At 49.8% G+C, this 19,820-nt stretch overlaps 2 protein-coding genes across 2 annotated transcripts; one reads left to right on the top strand and one right to left on the bottom strand.

Moving 5' to 3' along the window:
• Positions 1-1,621: 1,621 nt before the first annotated feature.
• LOC125523409 (histone H2B.3-like) lies at positions 1,622-13,556 on the top strand. Its single transcript, XM_048688443.1, has 3 exons — positions 1,622-2,150; positions 7,862-7,866; positions 13,543-13,556. The coding sequence occupies exon 1, from the start codon at positions 1,721-1,723 to the stop codon at positions 2,147-2,149; it is 429 nt and encodes a 142-aa protein (XP_048544400.1). The 5' UTR covers positions 1,622-1,720; the 3' UTR covers position 2,150; positions 7,862-7,866; positions 13,543-13,556.
• LOC125523408 (protein STRUBBELIG-RECEPTOR FAMILY 3-like) lies at positions 3,107-12,844 on the bottom strand. Its single transcript, XM_048688442.1, has 17 exons — positions 12,389-12,844; positions 11,157-11,286; positions 10,998-11,066; positions 10,745-10,810; positions 10,586-10,657; positions 10,420-10,491; positions 10,257-10,328; positions 10,111-10,176; positions 6,797-6,862; positions 6,148-6,620; positions 6,012-6,065; positions 5,614-5,924; positions 5,261-5,529; positions 5,027-5,165; positions 4,092-4,231; positions 3,795-3,951; positions 3,107-3,658 (listed from the first exon to the last, which is right to left on the bottom strand). The coding sequence occupies exons 1-17, from the start codon at positions 12,510-12,512 to the stop codon at positions 3,572-3,574; spliced, it is 2,367 nt and encodes a 788-aa protein (XP_048544399.1). The 5' UTR covers positions 12,513-12,844; the 3' UTR covers positions 3,107-3,571.
• Positions 13,557-19,820: the final 6,264 nt, after the last annotated feature.

Here is a 19,820-nt window from a genome sequence, read left to right as displayed (position 1 = left end):
GGGGTGGCCGGCCACCACTATTGCTACCGCTACTCACACCGCCAGGAACCTGCTGCTACTTGCCGCCGGATCACCGTCGTGATGTGTGTTACTGCCGCGCGAGGGAGAGTGCCCCGCCGCCGCCGTCATAGGCCATAGCACAGGCTTCGCCCGACGTGATCTCCGGCGGCGACTGATACGTCTCCAACGTATCTATAATTTTTGATTGTTCCATGCTATTATATTATATGTTTTGGATGTTTAATGGGCTTTAATATGCTTTTTTATATGATTGTTCCAAGGAATATCAAACAGAATCCAAACGGAACGAAACCTTCGCGAGGATCTTTCTTGGAACAAACGCAAACCAGGAGACTTGGAGTGGAAGTCCGGAACTCCGTGAGGCGTCCACGAGATAGGAGGACGCGCCCAGGGGGTAGGCGTGCCCCCACCCTCGTGGGCCCCACGGACTCCACCGACGTACTTCTTTCGCCTATATATACTCTTATACCCAAAAAACATCAGGGGGAGCCATGAAACCAGTTTTCCACCGCCGCAACCTTCTGTACCCGTGAGATCCCATCTGGGCCTTTTCCGGCGATCTGCCGGAGGGGGGTTCAATCACGGAGGGCTTCTACATCAACACCATAGCCTCTCTGATGATGTGTGAGTAGTTTGGTGTGCTCCAATCTCGATTTGCTGTTGTCCGGTACCCTACTCAGACCTGGTCGGAAGATCAAATGTGGGAAATCATGACTTGTTGTATCATCTTGCATAACATAATCATCAAGAGCGAGCAGGAAGAGCCAATGCTTGACACTGAACCATACTACAGGCAGGGTCCTCTAGCCGAAGTTGATCACCAGCTACCGGAAATCTGGACTGCCTACCTCACTATGCGTCAGGAGATCCGAGACCCACAGGTGCATCATCAACGGCCTATGGAGGATCCAAGACCTGGATCTGGTGAAGCACCTATGGAGAATCAAGGGCGACGCCGGGCTCGACGTGTGATGAAATATGAGTTTTTATTTGTTGAACTATATAATTTGTATTGAACTATTTGTTGTTGCACTATTTGATTTTCTGTGATGAACTATGTGATAAAAATATTATTTATGTTGAGAATTCAACGCCGAACCACGCCGAATATGAACCGTTTCTCACCGATATTGGACCATTTTTCTATTTATCTGGGCCGAAAAGCGGCCACGAATGGCCCGATATCGGCGCCTGGGGCCGACCTGGGGACAACGGCTGGATGCCCAACCGCCCCCAACGCTGATTTAGCCGCCGGCTCGCTCCCAGACGACGATTTTTGTGTCTTCTGAAGGGGCCAACGGGTGGAGATGCTGTAGTCATGTGAAGCTGGAACATGCGTCGCTCTTCCTCAGCTGAGATGCAGAGGATGGAAAACCATCTCACCCAAAATTCCCGCCACGAAGAGAGTTTGATCTCCCCGCCCAAGTTTTGGCCACGTCATCGATCCGCGCCGAAGCTCATCAGGGCCGTCCATCAGAAACAGCAGCGAGCGGCTGATATCCGTCGATAGACCACCCGACGTCACCGATCCGGGGCACCAACCCCTCCTCCAATCAGAGTCCACCTCCTCCTCTCCATAAATAAAGCCGCCGCGCCCTCCCCATCCCATCACCAACCAGCAATCCAATTCCCCACCACCAGTCCCCTCGCACCCTCCGGCGAACCACCGCACCTCTCCCCGGCGAAGCAACAGCGTCCGATGGCCCCCAAGGCGGAGAAGAAGCCGGCTGCCGCCGAGAAGACCCCGGCGGCGGAGAAGACCACGGCGGGGAAGAAGCCCAAGGCCGAGAAGCGGCCGCCCAAGTCCAAGGAGGGCGGCGCCGACAAGAAGAAGAAGAAGGCCAAGAAGAGCGTGGAGACGTACAAGATCTACATCTTCAAGGTGCTGAAGCAGGTGCACCCGGACATCGGCATCTCCTCCAAGGCCATGTCCATCATGAACTCCTTCATCAACGACATCTTCGAGAAGCTGGCCGGCGAGTCCGCCAAGCTCGCCCGCTACAACAAGAAGCCCACCATCACGTCCCGGGAGATCCAGACCTCCGTCCGCCTCGTCCTCCCCGGGGAGCTCGCCAAGCACGCCGTCTCCGAGGGCACCAAGGCCGTCACCAAGTTCACCTCCTCTTAGATACGCCGTTCCCTGTCTTCTTGGTCGGTCGATGCTTCCCTCTGTAATGGTTAGCTGTTCGGGCTATGTCCCTGTGTAACTTGTGCTGGTGTTGTGGCATCACACTGTTTCAGTATCTCGTGAAATAGTAACGATGGTTATTTATTCTGTCTATCATTTTCAGTTCTTACCGTGATATCCCTTTTCTTGAGTAGTTCTTGCTATGATCCTGTTCCTGAGTCCATCTTGATTTGGCTTGTTATGCAACCTTTGTTCTGAATTATGAATATGGTCATCTGCAAATGTCTGCAGAGAACGGCAGTGAACTTGCAGAGATGTTTCTCTGTTCTATTTCTTGGTTGTCTGCAGAGAACGACACTGAACTTGCAGAGATGTTTCTCTGAACCTTGGGGATTCAGTTTATTGGTTGCACTGAAAATTGCTGGCAAACTATGGCTAACAGTAAGATAAAATCGTTGGCACACGACAAGACCTTTCGGTTTGGACCCTGGGCCGAATTCGATGGTTTGGGTTTTGCAAAAGGACACCAACCATTCGGCCAGACGCAATTTGTAGGTGACCAGTTTCCTGTATGAGGAATGGAGCGCAGGGCAGAAGGTTGTGGGTTACAAAACAGAAATAAACCAAGGAGGAAAATAATTATATTTCTTGAAATAATGTACATTTTTCAAGTACGGGTCTACAAAAGAAATTGTCAAAACCTGCAAGTGTGAGTTTATTCCTTTTTTTTTCGAGTTAACTATGAGTTGATTCAACTTTGAATATTCCTTGCGAGTTGCATTGGTTGTAAAAATTATAAATTTGCAAGCCAGAGTTTAGGCCACAAAATGCTTGCAAAAAAGCATTCAGTTACATATAGGACGCGTCCCTCTTTGTTTTGGTATCCAGAAGACCAGAACATACAGATTTTACTTCCAACACGGTCCAACCTCATGCTAAGAGTGCATCCAGAATCACTACGCAATTGAGGCATTCCATAGGAATTCAAGAAGCTCGTTCATTTGTTCAAAGAGGGCTACATAGGAAATTTTCCTGTAGGGTTTTAGTCCTTCCGGCATTCCCCCAAAATCCATCACCAGAGATGATCATGGTATTGCAATAGCAGTTTTACATCCATTTCCTGCACATTCCCCATCTCTGCATTTCCCCTGCTTTCTGCGTCAAATTTCTGTTCACTAAATACCCGGTATTCTGTCTAAGACATTCCATTTGGAAAGCATGATGTTTTCCTTGAATGAATGTGACCACCACCTACTCATCATTTACATAGTTACATGATACACTAGTAAGGATCAATAGCTATACTTCTCCCAGAAATCTGTGACATATGATGTGCTCTGCATTATGCCAAAAGAAGTTCCATCCCAAAAATTTCCGAGCGGCGACTTTGCCCATGAGATTTGTGAATCATCGAACTGCTTGTTACTCTGATTCCTCACGAGAAGCATTCACAATGCTAGTTATGTCCTGGACAACTGCAGACACCGGTGGCCTGAATTCTGGCTCCCTCTGCATCATGAAAGTTTCTTATCAGATATGTTTTATGCCTTTGATTCATAAGGTTCTTGTGCAAAAAGTGGCAAGCATCACCTATAGTATGCTTAGGAAATTGCGTCCTGGCAGTATTAGAACAAAAATGAATTACCTGGATACAGCGGCTGATTATGTCAGCAAACCGCGACAATACTTTCTCGGAGCACTGCCCTCGAATAGAAGGGTCCACCATCTTGGAAAGGGATTCAATGTCATGGAGCTGACAACCGGCCCATCTAACAAGATGCTGTTCATGGCGTGGGCGTGAACTGTATAATTTTTCGGTTTTCACAACAGACATGCAGGTGAGTCAGAGAGTTGTTTTCTTATGCCAAGCATGAGAGTTCAAATCTGAAACAAACAAGGTAAGTTCGTTGTGAAGCCAAGCATGAGAGTTCAAATCTCTTACCTATCGTATGGTTTACGCCCGGTAAGAAGTTCTAGCATCACTACTCCAAAACTGTAAACATCGCCTCGTTCTGAAATGATCCCAGATTCCTGGAATTCAGGCGCATCATAGTTCAGTAATGTGCGCAACCGACCTGACAGCTGCAACAAAAAGAAACATCCGTGAGCACATAACAAGATGAGTCTGTCAATGCATGGGCGAATTAAATAGGCTAAGGCAAAGGCTAAGTATACTCATTTGTGGTCAAAATAGGATATAAAGCATCAACAGCTACTGAAGTCAGTAACTAATTAAATCCTTCTAGCGAACGGTCCATAAAGCTTTTCTAACAAGTTAAATCTACTCATTTAACATGTTGATACTCTAGTGGAATACCCCGGTAAAGAAACAGTAGGCCCTGTTTGGATTGGATGTAAATTTTGTGTGATGCCCGGTATTCAGTTCAAACTTCAGCTAAATACCGGGGAGCTCACTAATTTCACACTCAATCCAAGCGGGGCCTTAACAGGAAAGACAATCTGTTATCCCCATTACCAGATTACTAATTTTAAGACTTCGAAGGGCGAAGGCATACACCAGAAACCTTTCATTTTCAGTACAGTGCACTGATTTACTGATACTAAAAGACTATTAACAAATTATCACAGTCTATTAGAAAGCTAAGGGAAGACAGAAATGCCGTATCATGCAATACACAACCACATTAGCAAAGCTGATTATCAACATCTGACGTTGATACAGATTTTCTTAGAATGAACTAGTGCATGTTGGTACATCACTATTAACAGATATGCTTCACATGCTATACTAACTTTGGGCTGTATCACAGTTTTGAGACATAGCACCATCAGCCCTTAAAAGTAAGAGGGACCTGAACTTGCCCCATTTTTATGTACTTAGAACATGCAATATCTATAACACATATTACAGCTTACCTGAGTGACAGAACTTGAGGGCATCAGCTCTGCTAGTCCACATTCAGCAACACACACTGACAACTTATCATCTAGGAGAACATTAGCTGGTTCAAAATTCTGATGCACGATCGGGGGTTGGAAGCTTTCATGAAGATACCTGCAGGGAAAGAGTAATTCAGAGTATAAATCTCCACACATGTTAAGAGAGGCAGATATGGACTGCATAAAAGATAAAACTATAATTTGGCTTACTCTAAGGCTTTGCCGGAGCTAAGAGCAACCTGGAGACGAGCATTCCATGATAGTTCAATGTCGATTTCCTCTCTATCATGAAGTGCATCATCTAGTGTTTTTCTGCTGAAGTGATTGTATACAAGTAATCGCTGTCCATATTCAGCACAGTATCCAACTAACTCAAGGGTGTTGGGATGCTTGATCTCTGAGATAAGCGCAACCAGTTCTAGAAAGTCATCCACTGACACTCTTCCATTAGGATTGTCGATCTTCATAACTTCCAATAACTACAAAGAATAAAATAAATCAAGCATAATGTTTAAACTGCACGACAAATAGTGAGTTGCATTGTTACAAGTAGTACTTCATACCTTGCCTTCAGGAAGCTCAGCTAGGAATACCTTTCCTAATCTACTCTCTCTTATCACATTCTGCTCTCTGAAATTGCTTGTATATTGCTGAAGAGATGCAACAGAGTAGGGTGTGGCAGATGTCGGGGTACTTGTCCTTGGTGGAGGGCTATGCCTCCTTTCTGGAGCAACAATGGGCTTAGGCTGTACAACAACTTTTTCAGTAGGGGGTGGTGGAGGGGGAGGGGGTGCAACTGCAAAAAGTTCCGAGTCTGTCCGATCCAAATTAATTATGTGCTCCTTTCGGTTTTCAGCAGGTTTCTTTGGGAGAGCTGCAAGCATTTGCACAGAACTTAGACATTTTAACTTGGTGAACAACATGTCAAAATTAGACTGTCCTTGTTTCAAGGGCTTCATACCTGCTGCTGCCAAACTTGACTCACGGCTCCTCTTTTCAAGGGTCTCACCTGGACCTATCAAATAAAATATCTTCAATTAATACAGAAAAATAAATCCAGAACACCCTGTTCTACCGGTATATGCACAGAAGTTAACCTTTTTTAGTATCATCCCTTTTTTGCACTGAAGCCGGCATAATTTGGGGCTCAACCCTATGATGGACCCTTCCCAGCTGACTTCTGTTATAATCATATCTTGACCGTCTCTCTTGGTACTTGGTCAAACAAAAGATTACCAGCAGGACTATAGATATGAAAAGCACTACTACAAGAATAACAAATCCGGCAATCTTGAGCTTTTTTGACGAATTATGTTTCTGAGATGATGAGGTGCTATCTCGAGTAGTTGATCCATCAGAAGAGTTTGAGGGAGGAGGGGATTTTGAAGGGGGCGATGGAGGTGAGGGTGCTTTTGTTGGACTTAGATCTGTAGGCGTTGTTGTTGGAGTTGGGGCTTGTTTTGGTCCTGCTGGTGTTGGAGTTGGTGCTGGTCCTATTGATGAAGGCGGCGACGCTGAAGGCGGTGATGCTGACGGGGCTATAGTCGTATTAAATGGATTACCATCCTTTCTGCACTGGAATTATGTCAGTCACTTAACAAGTCACACAAAATCAATGCAATTAAATATCTAGATCTTCAATAGATGAAATAATGTCAACATTAGACAATGTGATAGGCTGATAGCTATTGCAACTAGGCTGGCACTAAGAAATAGATGAATAAAAGAATGAAGAGGCTTTCTCACTTGAAGATCGGTATGTTCTCTAGTTTCGGAGGTACTGGTCCAGAAAACAAGTTGTTCTCTACATTCCTGATCAGAGTAAGGAAATTGATAAGTAACAAAGAGAACCATTTAATATCTGGAGTAACATCTTTACCACTAGAACAGCATATGGGTTAAACTTTATACTTTGGTAGTGCCATCTATAGCATTGTTCTTTTCTATCAATTAAAACAAAGAAAATATATAGCGTTTCCAAAGGAAAGTTTAGAAGCAAAGCAACTGCCTATTGGGAAATTAATTGCCGGTGCGGTGCCTATTTAACAAAAACTGCAGTAAAATGGAAAGATGCATTGGCTTCTCGAAAGAAGAAATCAGCTACAGTGGGAAACCATTGCCTCCAGAAATAAATGAAAGCCAGATGACAGAAGTGCTTCCTACTACCAGAAGGTATCATCAAGAGACATGAAATAGCGTTTTACTCTCTCTGTACCGTAATATATTATGGTACAGAGGGAGTAACACCTTAATATATTGTGCAAAACATTCAAAAGGCATAAGTTTTTGTGTGTCAGCCACCATGATCTTATAGACTTATCCTCTGAAGACAAATGTTGTGCAACTGATGGCTTGATGGTTTTGTAAGTAACTATCTAAGGCTCTGTGCGTCTGGTAGAACCAGGGGTCCTACCGGACCTGCTCCGGAGTTTGTAGGGGAAGGATGGAGTGGGACGGGGCGATGATCGGGCGCGCCGGCGGCTGGGCGCCGTCGCGTCGGAGGGAGATGGCGGCGGCGGCTAGGGTTAGAGGCGGCTAGGGTTCCGGCTCCTCTGGGAGCCGGGCAATAGGGATAATAATATTCTTATTGCTTGATTAGATTGATACATTTCCTCTCCTTATATAGAGAGGTTTACTTGACTCCTAAGCAAACGATCCTAATACGATAAGATAATTGGGCTAAGCCCCTAATAATGATTAAGATACTTGGGCCATAACCCACTGGGCTAAGCCCCTAATATGCTGGTCATAACACTTCTCCCCGCCTGCACAAACAGCTCGTCCTCGAGCTGTAAGGTGGGGAAGCGCTTGCTGAACTCCTCGAGGTGATCAACCAGCGTCAAACACCTTCGCGACAGCTGGGGCGGCAAGGTCGGCGGCGACAGCGTCCTCCGGAATGTAGTCTGCAACCTCCAGGTAGAAAAGTCGCGGGCAAACGTGGCCGGGCGTGTAGGGCTCGTCGCAGTTGAAGCACAACCCTTGGTGGCGACGCTCGAGTAGCTCGGCTGAGGTGAGCCAGCGGAATGGGCACGCTTCGGTCGCGGCGAGGGGTGCCGCGGAAGCCTGAGCAGGCCGACCCTGAGCGAGATCTGGCCAGGGTAGCGACCCAGTGGCCCGGGACGGTGACTCCTGCTGGACGGCCACCGCGCGGCGCTCGAACGCGCGGGCGTAGTACATGGCCGTCTGGAGATCCTGGGGTCCGCGAAGCTCCATGTCCACACGGATGTGATCCGGAAGTCCACCGACAAAGAGGTTGGCCCGCTGCTGTGCCGTCACGCCCGACGCGTGGCATTGCCAGGGCCTGGAAACGGTCGGTGAAGTCCTGAACCGTGGAGGTGAAGGGAAGGCGGCCTAGCTCAGCCAGGCGGCTCCCGCGGATTGGGGGCCCAAAACGAAGGAGGCAGAGCTCGCGGAAGCGCTCCCAAAGGGGCATGCTGCCCTCGTCCTGCTCGAGGGTGTAGTACCAGATCTGGGCGCGGAGGTGGTAGGATGCCATCCAAGTGCGCTCCGACGCGAGCGTGCGCTGGCCACGAAAAAACTGCTCACACTGGTCGAGCCAGTTAAGCGGGTCCTCCGTGCCGTCATAAGTGGCGAAGTTGATCTTGGCGAACCGTGGCGGCGTCTAGGTCGGCGCGCCATGGCCGACCAGCTCGGCGGTGCGGAGCAGTGACGATGACGGCGCCCGGTCAACGGTGGGGAGGCCGTCGTAGGCCCCCGCGGAGCCGAACGAGGCCCCAGACTGCAGCGTGGGTACCGGTGGGTCCCCGGCCTCTGTGTAAACTGGCGGTGGCGACGTCCCGGATAGCCAGGCCGGGATCGGGGACGGTGACGGCGGAAACCGGACTTGCTGGATCGGAAGGCCTCCCGGTGTGGACTGGCCCAGTCCGGAGCTGGGCGGCGGCGGTGGGAGCTGGACCGGCGCGGGCGGCGCGGTTGGCGCGGGCCAGTGCGGCCACTGCGGCGCTGGGGCGGGCGCGGGTGGCGCCGCGAGAATCGACGCGGGCCACTGTGGCCAGGACGACGCTTGGGCGGGCGGCGACTGGAGCGACAGATGGGCCCCGGCGATCGCCACGGGTACCGAGTACCAGGGCAGGTGCAGCAGCGGCGGGGGCCCGCCGGTGTAGCCCGCCTGGAACGGCAGCAGGGGCGTCCCGCTCGGGCCCGACGCGTTCTGGATCGGCCAGTGCGTCGCCGGGTGGCTGTAGGCGGGGGGCGCAGCCGGCGGGGTGGTGTGCGGGCCGGCCAAGTGCAGGGAGATGCCCTGGACGGCCGTCACGAGGTCCCGCAGGGTGCTGGTCATCTCCTCCGGCGTGAAGACGGAGGTTGTCGGCGGCGCGGAGGTGATTGGGGCCGGCGGCGTTGGGCACCCGGCAGTGGTCATCGGGGCGGTGGTGATGATGGGCAGCGGTAGCGTGGGTGTTGATGACGACATGATCGAACCCGAGTCTCTGGATACCAAATTGGTAGAACCAGGGGTCCTACCAGACCTGCTCCGGAGGTTGTAGGGGAAGGATGGAGTGGGACGGGGCGATGATCGGGCGCGCCGGCGGCTGGGCGCCGTCGCGTCGGAGGGAGATGGCGGCGGCGGCTAGGGTTAGAGGTGGCTAGGGTTCCGGCTCCTCTGGGAGCCGGGCAATAGGGATAATAATATTCTTATTGCTTGATTAGATTGATACATCTCCTCTCCTTATATAAAGAGGTTTACTTGACTCCTATCCTAAGCAAACGATCCTAATGCGATAAGATAATTGGGCTAAGCCCCTAATAATGATTAAGATACTTGGGCCATAACCCACTGGGCTAAGCCCCTAATATGCTGGTCATAACAGCGTCAATCAATGCAGAGGTCGGGGGCATGCCTCTTTTTCGAAGAAAAAGTAAGTAACTGACTAATAAGCACATAATAATATTAAATCAGCAAAAAACTTTACCGGAACAGGTAGAATTAAATCAGCAAAAAACTTTACGGGAACAGGTAGAATTAAATCAAATGCCTTCTATTCAATTTGCTAAGATAACTGAAAGAGGATGATATAAGGAAGAAGACATTGAGGGATTACAGGTCTTTGATGGGGAGATCCTGCAAGTTGTCAAGGGTCCCTGACAGTTGATTGTCTTGTATGCGCCTATCATATAACAGTTAACAAATAAGGAAACAGAAATGACCTGGGAAAATAGGAACATGAAAGGTAAGATGTAAACTCACAATGTAGTCAAAGATGACAGGTTTTTCATTGAAGGTGGTAACACACCAGTAAAGTTGTTCTCAGAAATATCCCTGTAACAAAGCTTGGATGCTATCAGCAAGCAATTAATACATCATCCTGATCAACACCTATAAAAGTGTAGGAAATAGGGATACATCTTACAGATTTATAAGTCCAGCAAGTGAATCGAAAGCATCTGGCAGTTCTCCATCTAGATGGTTGACGTTGAGTGACCTGGAAAAAATAAGGATATTAAGAAATGCGCTTGACAAAACAAACTAGCATGAGTATAGACTCGTTGAGAAAAAAAAAAGAAGAGGAGTCTTACATGGCTGATAAACCTGTAAGTTTGGACAACGAACTGGGAATACTTCCAGTGAGCTGATTAGCAGAGAGGAAACTGCAGCAACAGTGAGTAAAGATTGTACCATCAGATGGATTATATCTCAAAGACTAAAAGAGTTGCAGACGAGATCAAAACACGTACAGATTCTGCAGTGTGAGAGGTAGGTCTTCTGGTATAGTTCCACCAATATTATTGTTACTAAGATCTCTACGGGAGCAGGTAGAATTAAATCAGCAAAAAACTTTATTTGGATACAGAAAAAGTAAATTAAACCAGCGGAAGAAGCCGTAAAAAAATATCAGTGATTTTTTTTACTGTGGCGACAATGGCGAAACAGGATATATGTAATGATGAACTTCAGCAAAGAATAAATTTACTGCATTAGCGCCCTTACATGGTGGTGATTGAAGTGAAGTTCCCTAAGCTGCTCAGCTGCCCTCCCAGGTTTGCGACATTCATCTTTCTAGAAAATGGTAATCTCATAAATAGTCCAAAACAAACAAATCAACGAAAGTACGAAACAAAAGCGAGCCCAACGAAGAGCCTGACATACATTTTGGTAATGCCTGTGCCGGTGCAGGTAACTCCCTGCCAACCCTCGCCGCAGGGGTCTCCGCCGTTTGGAATCCACCCGGGAAGGCTCGGCGATCCGAGCGAAACGTACAGTCCATTCATAGCAATAACTACACACCACAAAAAGGATATAAAGAAGAAGCCATGAGCATGAGCATTATTAATAAGTGGAACCCATACAAATCCCCATGCTGCCAACTTTTGCATCACAGCACACATGAGCTGAAGGCAGCGAGCGATTTTTAAAAGAACAGGAATGCACTTGCAAAAGCCACACTGGGTTCCCCACCCACATTTGTACCACTAAACAGACTAATGAAAAAGCTTGTGAGAATCAACACGTGTTACTTGGATCACTTTTGATTCCTACAGTAATCTCACCCCAGCACCTCGTTTGTCTGCTATTTTGCAGATTCACCGATACGGCAATTAGCGCGATTAAGAGTGAAACACGCGTTGTGGTGCCACTTAAAAGAAAAATCCAATCTACCATTGCTTTCGCTGGCCGTTCATGCTATCAACTTCGACCGATCCGGCTCACGACCAACATATCTCTTTATCCCGTTGCTGTCGAGGACGATGGGAGGGACACAGTTGAGCAGAGGACACCACGCTACTACTGTAGGCCTCAGAAGTTGCTCTCGTTATCCCTGCCGACAGGGACGGCCCGGTTGCTGGAAAGCCAGCAAAAACATCAACCGATCCGAATTACACATGTCGTGGTCGATCGCCTCGCGCTCGCCAATTCTGCGTTGCCGCACCCGAGACACAAAAAATCTGGTGGCAATCTCATGAAGAACCGCGCTGCGGAATTCACCACCGGAGTTGAGCCCGTCGAACCCACAGACCTATCCGGAAAGCCGGAGGGTCCTTTGGGGCCCCCCGTCGGTGCGCTAGCTGTCACCACGTTCGTGCTCCCTCAAAGAAAAAAAAAAGTAACCACGTTCGTATCGTACGCGAGCGCCGCCCGCAGCCGACACAGTTTCACCGCGCACGGTCAAATTGCGGAGTAAAAACCCGCGGAACCGGCGTAGATTACGGGCTCGCGTGAGATGGAGCAAGCGGCGGCGGCGGACCGAAAATCAATGCCCTGCTTCCCACTTCCACCGGCGAGGAGCATCGGCCCAACCGTGTCGGTCGCTCGCCGCACGCAGGCACGCACGCACGCACCGGAACGGCTAACGAGAGAAGGGAAAGGGCGAGGGGGCGTACCGTCGGAGGCGTCGGTGACCGCGCGCGCGCCCCGCGGCGCCAATGCGGCGGCGGCGACCAGCAGCAGAACCAGCAGTACTCGGCCGCCCCCGCCGCATGCGCGCGCCGGAGCCCGCCTCGTCATCTCCGCCCGACAATTCACACCATCCGGCGCGCCGTCTTCCCCGCTCCCCGCCACACGCGCGCGCGGGGCTGGAGCACGATCGGAGTCGGATGGGAACCGCCGGGCCGGCGCAGATCCACCGGGGGGCACGACCGCGTAGGGAACACCGGAAGAGGGGTGGCGGAGAAGTGGACGCGGGCGAGGCGAGACCAGCAGCAAGTGGCAAGCGAGCAGGGAGAGCACAAGGGAGGGAGGGCGTGCAGAATAATGATGCGGCGACGGGTGGAAGACCGAAGACGCGAGGAGGAGGAGGAGGAAATGCGCGCTGGACTGGACCGGACGGACGGACGGGATGGCGCCGGGTGAGTTTTATGGTGGCGGGCGGGGCCAGGGCGAGTGACGTGGTGGAGCTACCCGGCCCGAGGCGGATCGGGCTGGCGGTCCACGGCGGCGGCGGCGGCACAGGGGATGCGCGCATGTGCGTGCGGTGCGAGCTCTGCCTGCCTAGCTGTCGTGCCTCTGTATTTTTACGGCGGTTTGTGGGCGCATAGCTGGTTTTGCCGGGCCGTTTCGGCCTCTGGACTTTGGACCCTTTCTGCCCTACCCTGCGCCATCTTCATCTGTCACCATTGTCTCAAAAAAAAAAATATCTTCATCTGTCACCACACGTAACACCGTAACTTTGTCTCAAAAAAAAAAAAACGTAACACCGTAACACGAACACAAGTTGTATTCCACTCCTGTCTTCCGCCGTGGGCACATTTTTTCTTCTTCTCGAGAAAGCCGTGACACTGACGAGATAGACACACGTCCGCTTCTCTGCCTCGTTTATTTACCATATCCCTGGAGCATGCACGAGAGGAATGAGTGTCGTGCACAGAGGGGATGGCTGCCTGCTCGCGTACCGCGCCACCCGTTGCTGCGCTCATAGGCCTCTCTCAAGATTTTCTGACAAGTTCCTTCAGGCAGGGTGCCTCCTGTCAATCAAATGGTGTGCACGCCAGCCCGTGGTCGCGGAATCTTCAGGCGTGCACGTACACGGCCACCACACGATGCGTCCGTCAATGGCGACGGCGAAGGCGACGTCGTCGTGAGAATCCATTTGCGTTCTTGTCTACCGCTTGGTTTGTAGTAGCAGTAGTAGTGCATCGGCGGCGATGGCAAGCCTTTTGACTAGCAAATGCAGTCACCCTAGCTGGTACTACTACGCAGCTCGCAGGAGTAGGTGTTGCTCTTGACCAGGTCAGGCACCACATTTGTGATGTGTGTGCATATAGTTGTTGCTCCAATTATGAACTGCTCGTTGACCGACCTTTGTTTTTGCATGCGTGGCTGTCGCTCGAATTTAGAATTACACGAGTTGACCGACTTTTGCATGTAGAGTACGTATGTTACTCTAGTTTCTCGTCTAGAGACGGGCAGTTTGCCAGATTTAAGTATGTGCACCTGTGTGTTTAGTTGACTATGGGACATTATTAGTAGTTCTTAGCTTTGAGAACTGGGGATGGATGAATCATGGGCCGACTTCAAATTTTTCTTTTTTGTGCGGATGCATGAAATATTCAAGTTGTGCCGCACCCGTCATGAAGATATATACTCCCTCCGTCTCAAATTTTGTCTTAGATTCTTCTAAATACAGATGTATCTAATACTAAAACATGACTTGATACATCCGTATTTAGACAAATCTAAGACAAGAATTTAGGAATAGAGGGAGTATGTGTGAACACTGATTCCTTCAACACGGAATTACCACGGACAACTTAGTTTACTCGAGCGAAGACAATGTTGCGATTGATTAACATTGACACAACACAATTTTTCTTCAACACTAGCATATTCGTATGGCAAGCGATGGTCGCGCGGTACATTTGGTCAGGGCGCGTTTTCAGCCATGTCCAGATAATCTTTTGAGAAAAATCGTGATCGGAAGCCATGCACGAGAGAAGCGTGCGTGTCGTGTCCAGGCACCCATGTTCTCGGAATTGCCACATGCTCGCGTATTGTTCTACTCATTGTTTGCCCACGTAACATTCTTCTCGTGATTTTGTGAAAAGGTTCGGCCCTTCAGCTGGGTGCCTCAATCAACAATGTATGTGTGTGTGCACGACAATCCATGCTCGTGGAATCTTTCATTTCATGGGTGCACGTACACGAGCACGACACGATGCGTCCCGTCAATGGCGACGGACGGCGTCGGCGCCCGTCAATGCATGCGCACGCGACGGCTACGTACAGTGAGACTTGTAGTCCCGTGGCCGGTTCGTGCTGGCAGCCTACGGGCCGCTGCTTTTTCTTGATTTCTTCCTACGTGCTACGTTGTACGCTCCAAGTCGACGCCGACGTCGTGAGAATCCATTCGCGTTGTTGTCTACCGCTTGGTTTGTAGTGCCATCGATCGTTAGCTCCAAGTAGTACGCAGTAGGTATTGTTGCTCTGACCTGGTCATTTGTAACTACTACTACTACATAGTACCACATTTGTTGCTTGAATTATGAGTTGCAAAGTTGACCGACCTTAGTTTTGCATGTGTAGTTGTCATTCGAATTTAGAATCGCACGAGTTGACCGACTTGTGCATGTATACTACAGTAGCTAGTTCTCGTTTAGAATTGCAATTTGACAGATTTAAGTACTTGCATATGTGTGTTTAGTTGACTTTGGGACATTAAAAGTATTCTCACCATTGAGAATTTGGGATGGATCGAGATCCTACGGGCCGACTTCATTTTCTTTGTTCCTTTCTTTCTTTTGGGATGCATCAAATATTCAAATTGTACCGCATCCGTCACGAAATGGCAGACGATGGCTTAGGGGATGTCAGGATGTGTCAACACAGACTTCTTAAACATTGAATTATACTACTCGCATCTTCAACTCCGACCGTTAAACCGCTCGCATATGTCCGAACAGCCTTGTTCGGACCGCATCCAACGCGGTCTTATATCGGTCTGGGACACGGCCTCAATATACTTTCTCCTGCAATTCGGAGACAAACATGGGGGTTTTGCAAGCATCCGGACAACACCCATGCCCACTTCTGATCACGGTAATAACACGCGGTTGCCGAGGCGTTTACTCCGGCTCCACCCGCCCGTCCCTCTGCTGCTCACCATTGCTATGTAAACTACTGTCCTGGCCATAGTCGCAGTCGTCCGTGTCCGATCCCTCTCCGCACCACTCCCACCAAGGATTCCTCCCGAGCCAAAGCTCTCTGGGACGGGCTGACACCGGACCAGAAGAAGGAGATGGTTGCCATTTGTAGCCGGAGGACGACAACGTCCCAATGGAGGACGTGGCCGACGATGCCGGTGCTACTCTTCTCCTCCGCGCTACCCTCGCCGGTGCATTGCACCATGACCATCGGCTAGGACCGTGCCCATTACATGGACATGGTGCGGGACGAGCGGGAGGAGCAGTTCTGGGAGGCACAGACCACCCCGCCCACAACCACCAACTTCTTCAGGAGCACCTACAGGTGGAGGAGCAGACCGGCAGGGTGATCGTGCCGGACGAGGACGTGGCGGAGCAAGCGAAGGAGCAGCTCGCCCTTGGCAGGGCGATCACGGTGGAAGCGGACGTGGCAGAGCAAGCGGCGCTGCTCGACTCCTACCGCTCCGCCCGCTGGCGGTATTGCCAGCAGGCGACAGAATTGGCGGCCGCCTACAAGGAATGTGACGAGACGGATGAGGCAGTGTTTGGCGAGATGGACGACGAGGACAACATGGTCGGCTCCGCCGAGACCGCGCCCCGCCACCACGATCACGAAGCCGACAAAGTTCGCAGGCGCTGCCGGCAGCGAGGAAGAGTAGTGCACGGTAGGTCGCCGGCGCTTGGGTCCCAGAAAGGCCACCGCTTCTCCCCTCCCGTCAACGCCAAGCTTAGTGGGCTCAACAACAAAGGCTGATTAGTCGCTTGACGGCGGCGTGGAGGCGGACAACTTCACTTTTCGGGGCTCCGGAGGCGGAGCTAGAGAGCGCCTAGGCGGAACTGAAGAAGGCAAAGCTTCAGTCCTCAGGGCTTATGGCCGAACACGGGGAACAAGCACCGATGATTATAGATTAGGTGTATTAATTATACCTCAAGAGCCGTAGGAGCGCAACTTATTTGATGTAAATGCAATGAAATTCGTCATGTTGATGTGAAATCTGGCCGTGCATGAACGAATTTCGTCCAATTTGGATGACGGCCTCCCGCATCCTTGTCTGCGAACTGCCCCCCCCCCCTCTCTGCCTGTGGACGGATGCGAGAGGAAATTTGCGGGTTACCGCTGGAGATGCCCTAACTCCCCGCAAAAAAGAAAAAAGAATTACACCACTAACAACTTAAACTAGTCAAGTGAAACCGATGTTACTATTGATTAATATTGCCACATATACATTGTTTCTTCAACACTAGCATATTCATATGTCAAGTGGTGGTCACGCGGTTGCATGCTAAAGGCATTATACGTTTGGCTGAGGTTTTCTCCGTGGGTGACGCATGAGGGTGATTTTCGACAAGAAACTACTCCCTTCGTTCGGAATTACTTGTATTGAAAATGAATGTATATAGAACTAAAGTACATCTAAATATATCCATTTATACGATAAGTAATTCCGAACGGAGGGAGTAGCAATCGTCACGGCCCATGAGTTTTACCTTCCCACCCAAGTGTGAATGATCTCAGGTCAACCACGGGCAAAGCATGGAAACTACCCATCGATCACACGCCTCCATCCATGATCCATCCAAGTGCCGGGCTTAAACAAAGCTAGCATCCTGGGCAATCAAAACAATGGCGCCCCCACGGAGATGTCACGCCGTCGCCATCATCACAACTCACGGTGTGAACCTTGAAAACTTGAGTGAAGTTTTCCACAAGCGAGCAAGCGGCCAAGCACGCGTATCCCTGTCTCTCGCTCCCTCTCCAGTCGTGTTGACTGATAAAAAAACCTCTAGGCTGTGATTGGGTGCTGGTTGATCTAGTCCAGCGTGCATTAGGTGCGTCTGAACGGGCGGCTCGTAAAGAACACTAGTTCTCACGTGCATGCACGTACAACATTTGTCCCGTCCATGCGATCGTAGATTTGGTCATTAGTTTCGATTGGTACCGGCGGGATGGAGTTAGGATCCGCTGAGGTACAACTAATGAAGAGGAAACCGGTGCGAGTGTACTGTGGATGCATGATTTCCCTAGGTGGTAGGTGTTCAAGTGTGACACACTAGCACGCGCGGACACGCATTGAGAGTTTAAGCCGCCATACCATTGAGATTGTCGAAGTCGCCACAAACGTCTTTTCCCAATGGATGGGAGCGTCTCCTCTCACTGAACGCACATCGCGCGAAAGGCCTGAAATAGATCAAGAAAAATGCGAGCACCAGCGTCAAGTCTAGAAACTAAACCCTGATGGGCTGGGGATATCACTGTCCTCCTAAGAGCATCTACTCCCTCCGGTCCTTTTTAATTCGCATATAAGGTTTGACTGAAGTCAAGCCTCGTAAATGACCAACTTTATAGAAAAAGTACCAACATTCACAATCTGAAATCAATACCAATAGATGTGTCATGACTTAAGGTTTCATATTGTATAACTTTAGCATGGCAGATGTTGATATTTTTTTTATATAAATACGGTCAAACTTTGTGAAGTTTGACTTTAGAGAATTCTAATATGCAGAGTAAAAAGGACCGGAGGGAGTACAGTCGTACTTGGAATATCCGGCCCCTCAAACGCCCGCGGACGCGCCCGGGCGCGTCCGCCGGCACTGAACGGGCACTCCTCATTTAGGTCCGTCCGCACCCGCGTATCTCGAATTCGGCCCCTCATATCCATGCAACACATGCACGCGTGAAAACAAACCTATGTAGATCAACAAACTAGCACGAAATCTAGTTAAAACATGCATAATTGTAGCACAAACGATCATCGGACAACCAAAACATGCAGTTTCAATCGGACGGTACCCTAAACATACGATAAAAATACTTAATTCAACAGGGAAGGGTGGAGGAAATCACCATTTCCTCGCTGCCCCCTTCCCCTTGCGGTCGGTGGTGCTGCTTTGGCCTTTGGTGTAGGCGTCGTCCGCCGGAGAGTCGTCATCGTTAATGTCGGAGCTTTTGAGCCGTCGTCGGAGAGCTCCATGTGACCCTCGGCAGGCCTTCTGAGCAAGCGTTCCCGCTCCTCGACGTGCCTCATTGCCTTCGCCGATGCCTCGCGCTCCAACAGCTCGATAGCGAGCCGGGGAGCTTTGCGTTCTTCCGTGGGCTGCCTCCGCTGCTGCCGCCCTGATCTAGACGGGAGCAGCACAAAGCAATGTGGAGATGCTGGCTGTAGATCCTCTAACCATCCAATCACAGATTGACTCACGTGGTACACTAGAAGCTATCATAGCGCATACATACCACGCCTCTGACTCGGATGCACTTATTTAGAAGGCAGGCACTTTATCAGTACTTTCCAAACGAATTCTAGGCATCCAAGAAAATTTTGGGGTTTCAAACATGGAGAGATCGTATTGCTTCGCTCGTGGCACAGCAGCAAAGCAGTGGTTTGCTAGTTGCTTTGTGCACCAATCTAGGTAGCCAAAGCAGCGGCTCTATTTCAAATAATGCGACCACTCACAGCCAGCCAGCAAATATATTGTATATTGTATATTGTATAGAAAGAACCTTTAGGACCTGTATATTTATTCGTGGGGGAACAGCTGATTTATTATGTATCGGCTCCATTGTTGTTGGATCCGGGCATGGCATGGGCATAGCCGCCGCGTAGATGATCCCATACAGGCAGAGGAGGATCAAGTCTGAGCTCAGCTCATCCATGTGACTGAAAACTGTACGTGCTCGGCCACTTGTCCCCCTCCCCTTGGGTAAATATAGATTGATTGATCGGCAAGGGCTCCATTGTTTAATGGGATTACCTAGAACTCATTTAGATGAGACATAATTTGGTCTCATTCATCTGGAAAACAAGAACGGATACAACCTACGTCAGCACACACGCATCTTATAACATCATATCTAATGGCTATAAAAGGTGAATAAGACCAAATTAAATCTCATCTAGATAAGTTCTAGCAAAACTGTTGTTTAATATCGGCCGAAATGACGAAGCTTGCCAAATCTCACCACCCTGCCTCCGACGTCAGATCGATTATAGTATTAACACTGCAGAACGAGTCCTGCACGGCAATACAATAGCACAATCATGCTGCATGGGAGTAGTAGATTATTGTAGATGTACATAGCGGTGAAAATCTGCTGTCCGTGCGAGATTGTGTGTGCGCTTGCCCCTCTTTTCCTTCTTCCCCGGTTGGTACACACAGCCCGTTTGGACTCTCTCCA

Source organism: Triticum urartu, chromosome 7, assembly GCF_003073215.2.
Source record: "Triticum urartu cultivar G1812 chromosome 7, Tu2.1, whole genome shotgun sequence".
Lineage (NCBI taxonomy): Eukaryota > Viridiplantae > Streptophyta > Magnoliopsida > Poales > Poaceae > Triticum > Triticum urartu.
Note: the sequence above shows the minus strand (reverse complement) of the source record. Positions and strands in the feature narration are given on the sequence as shown.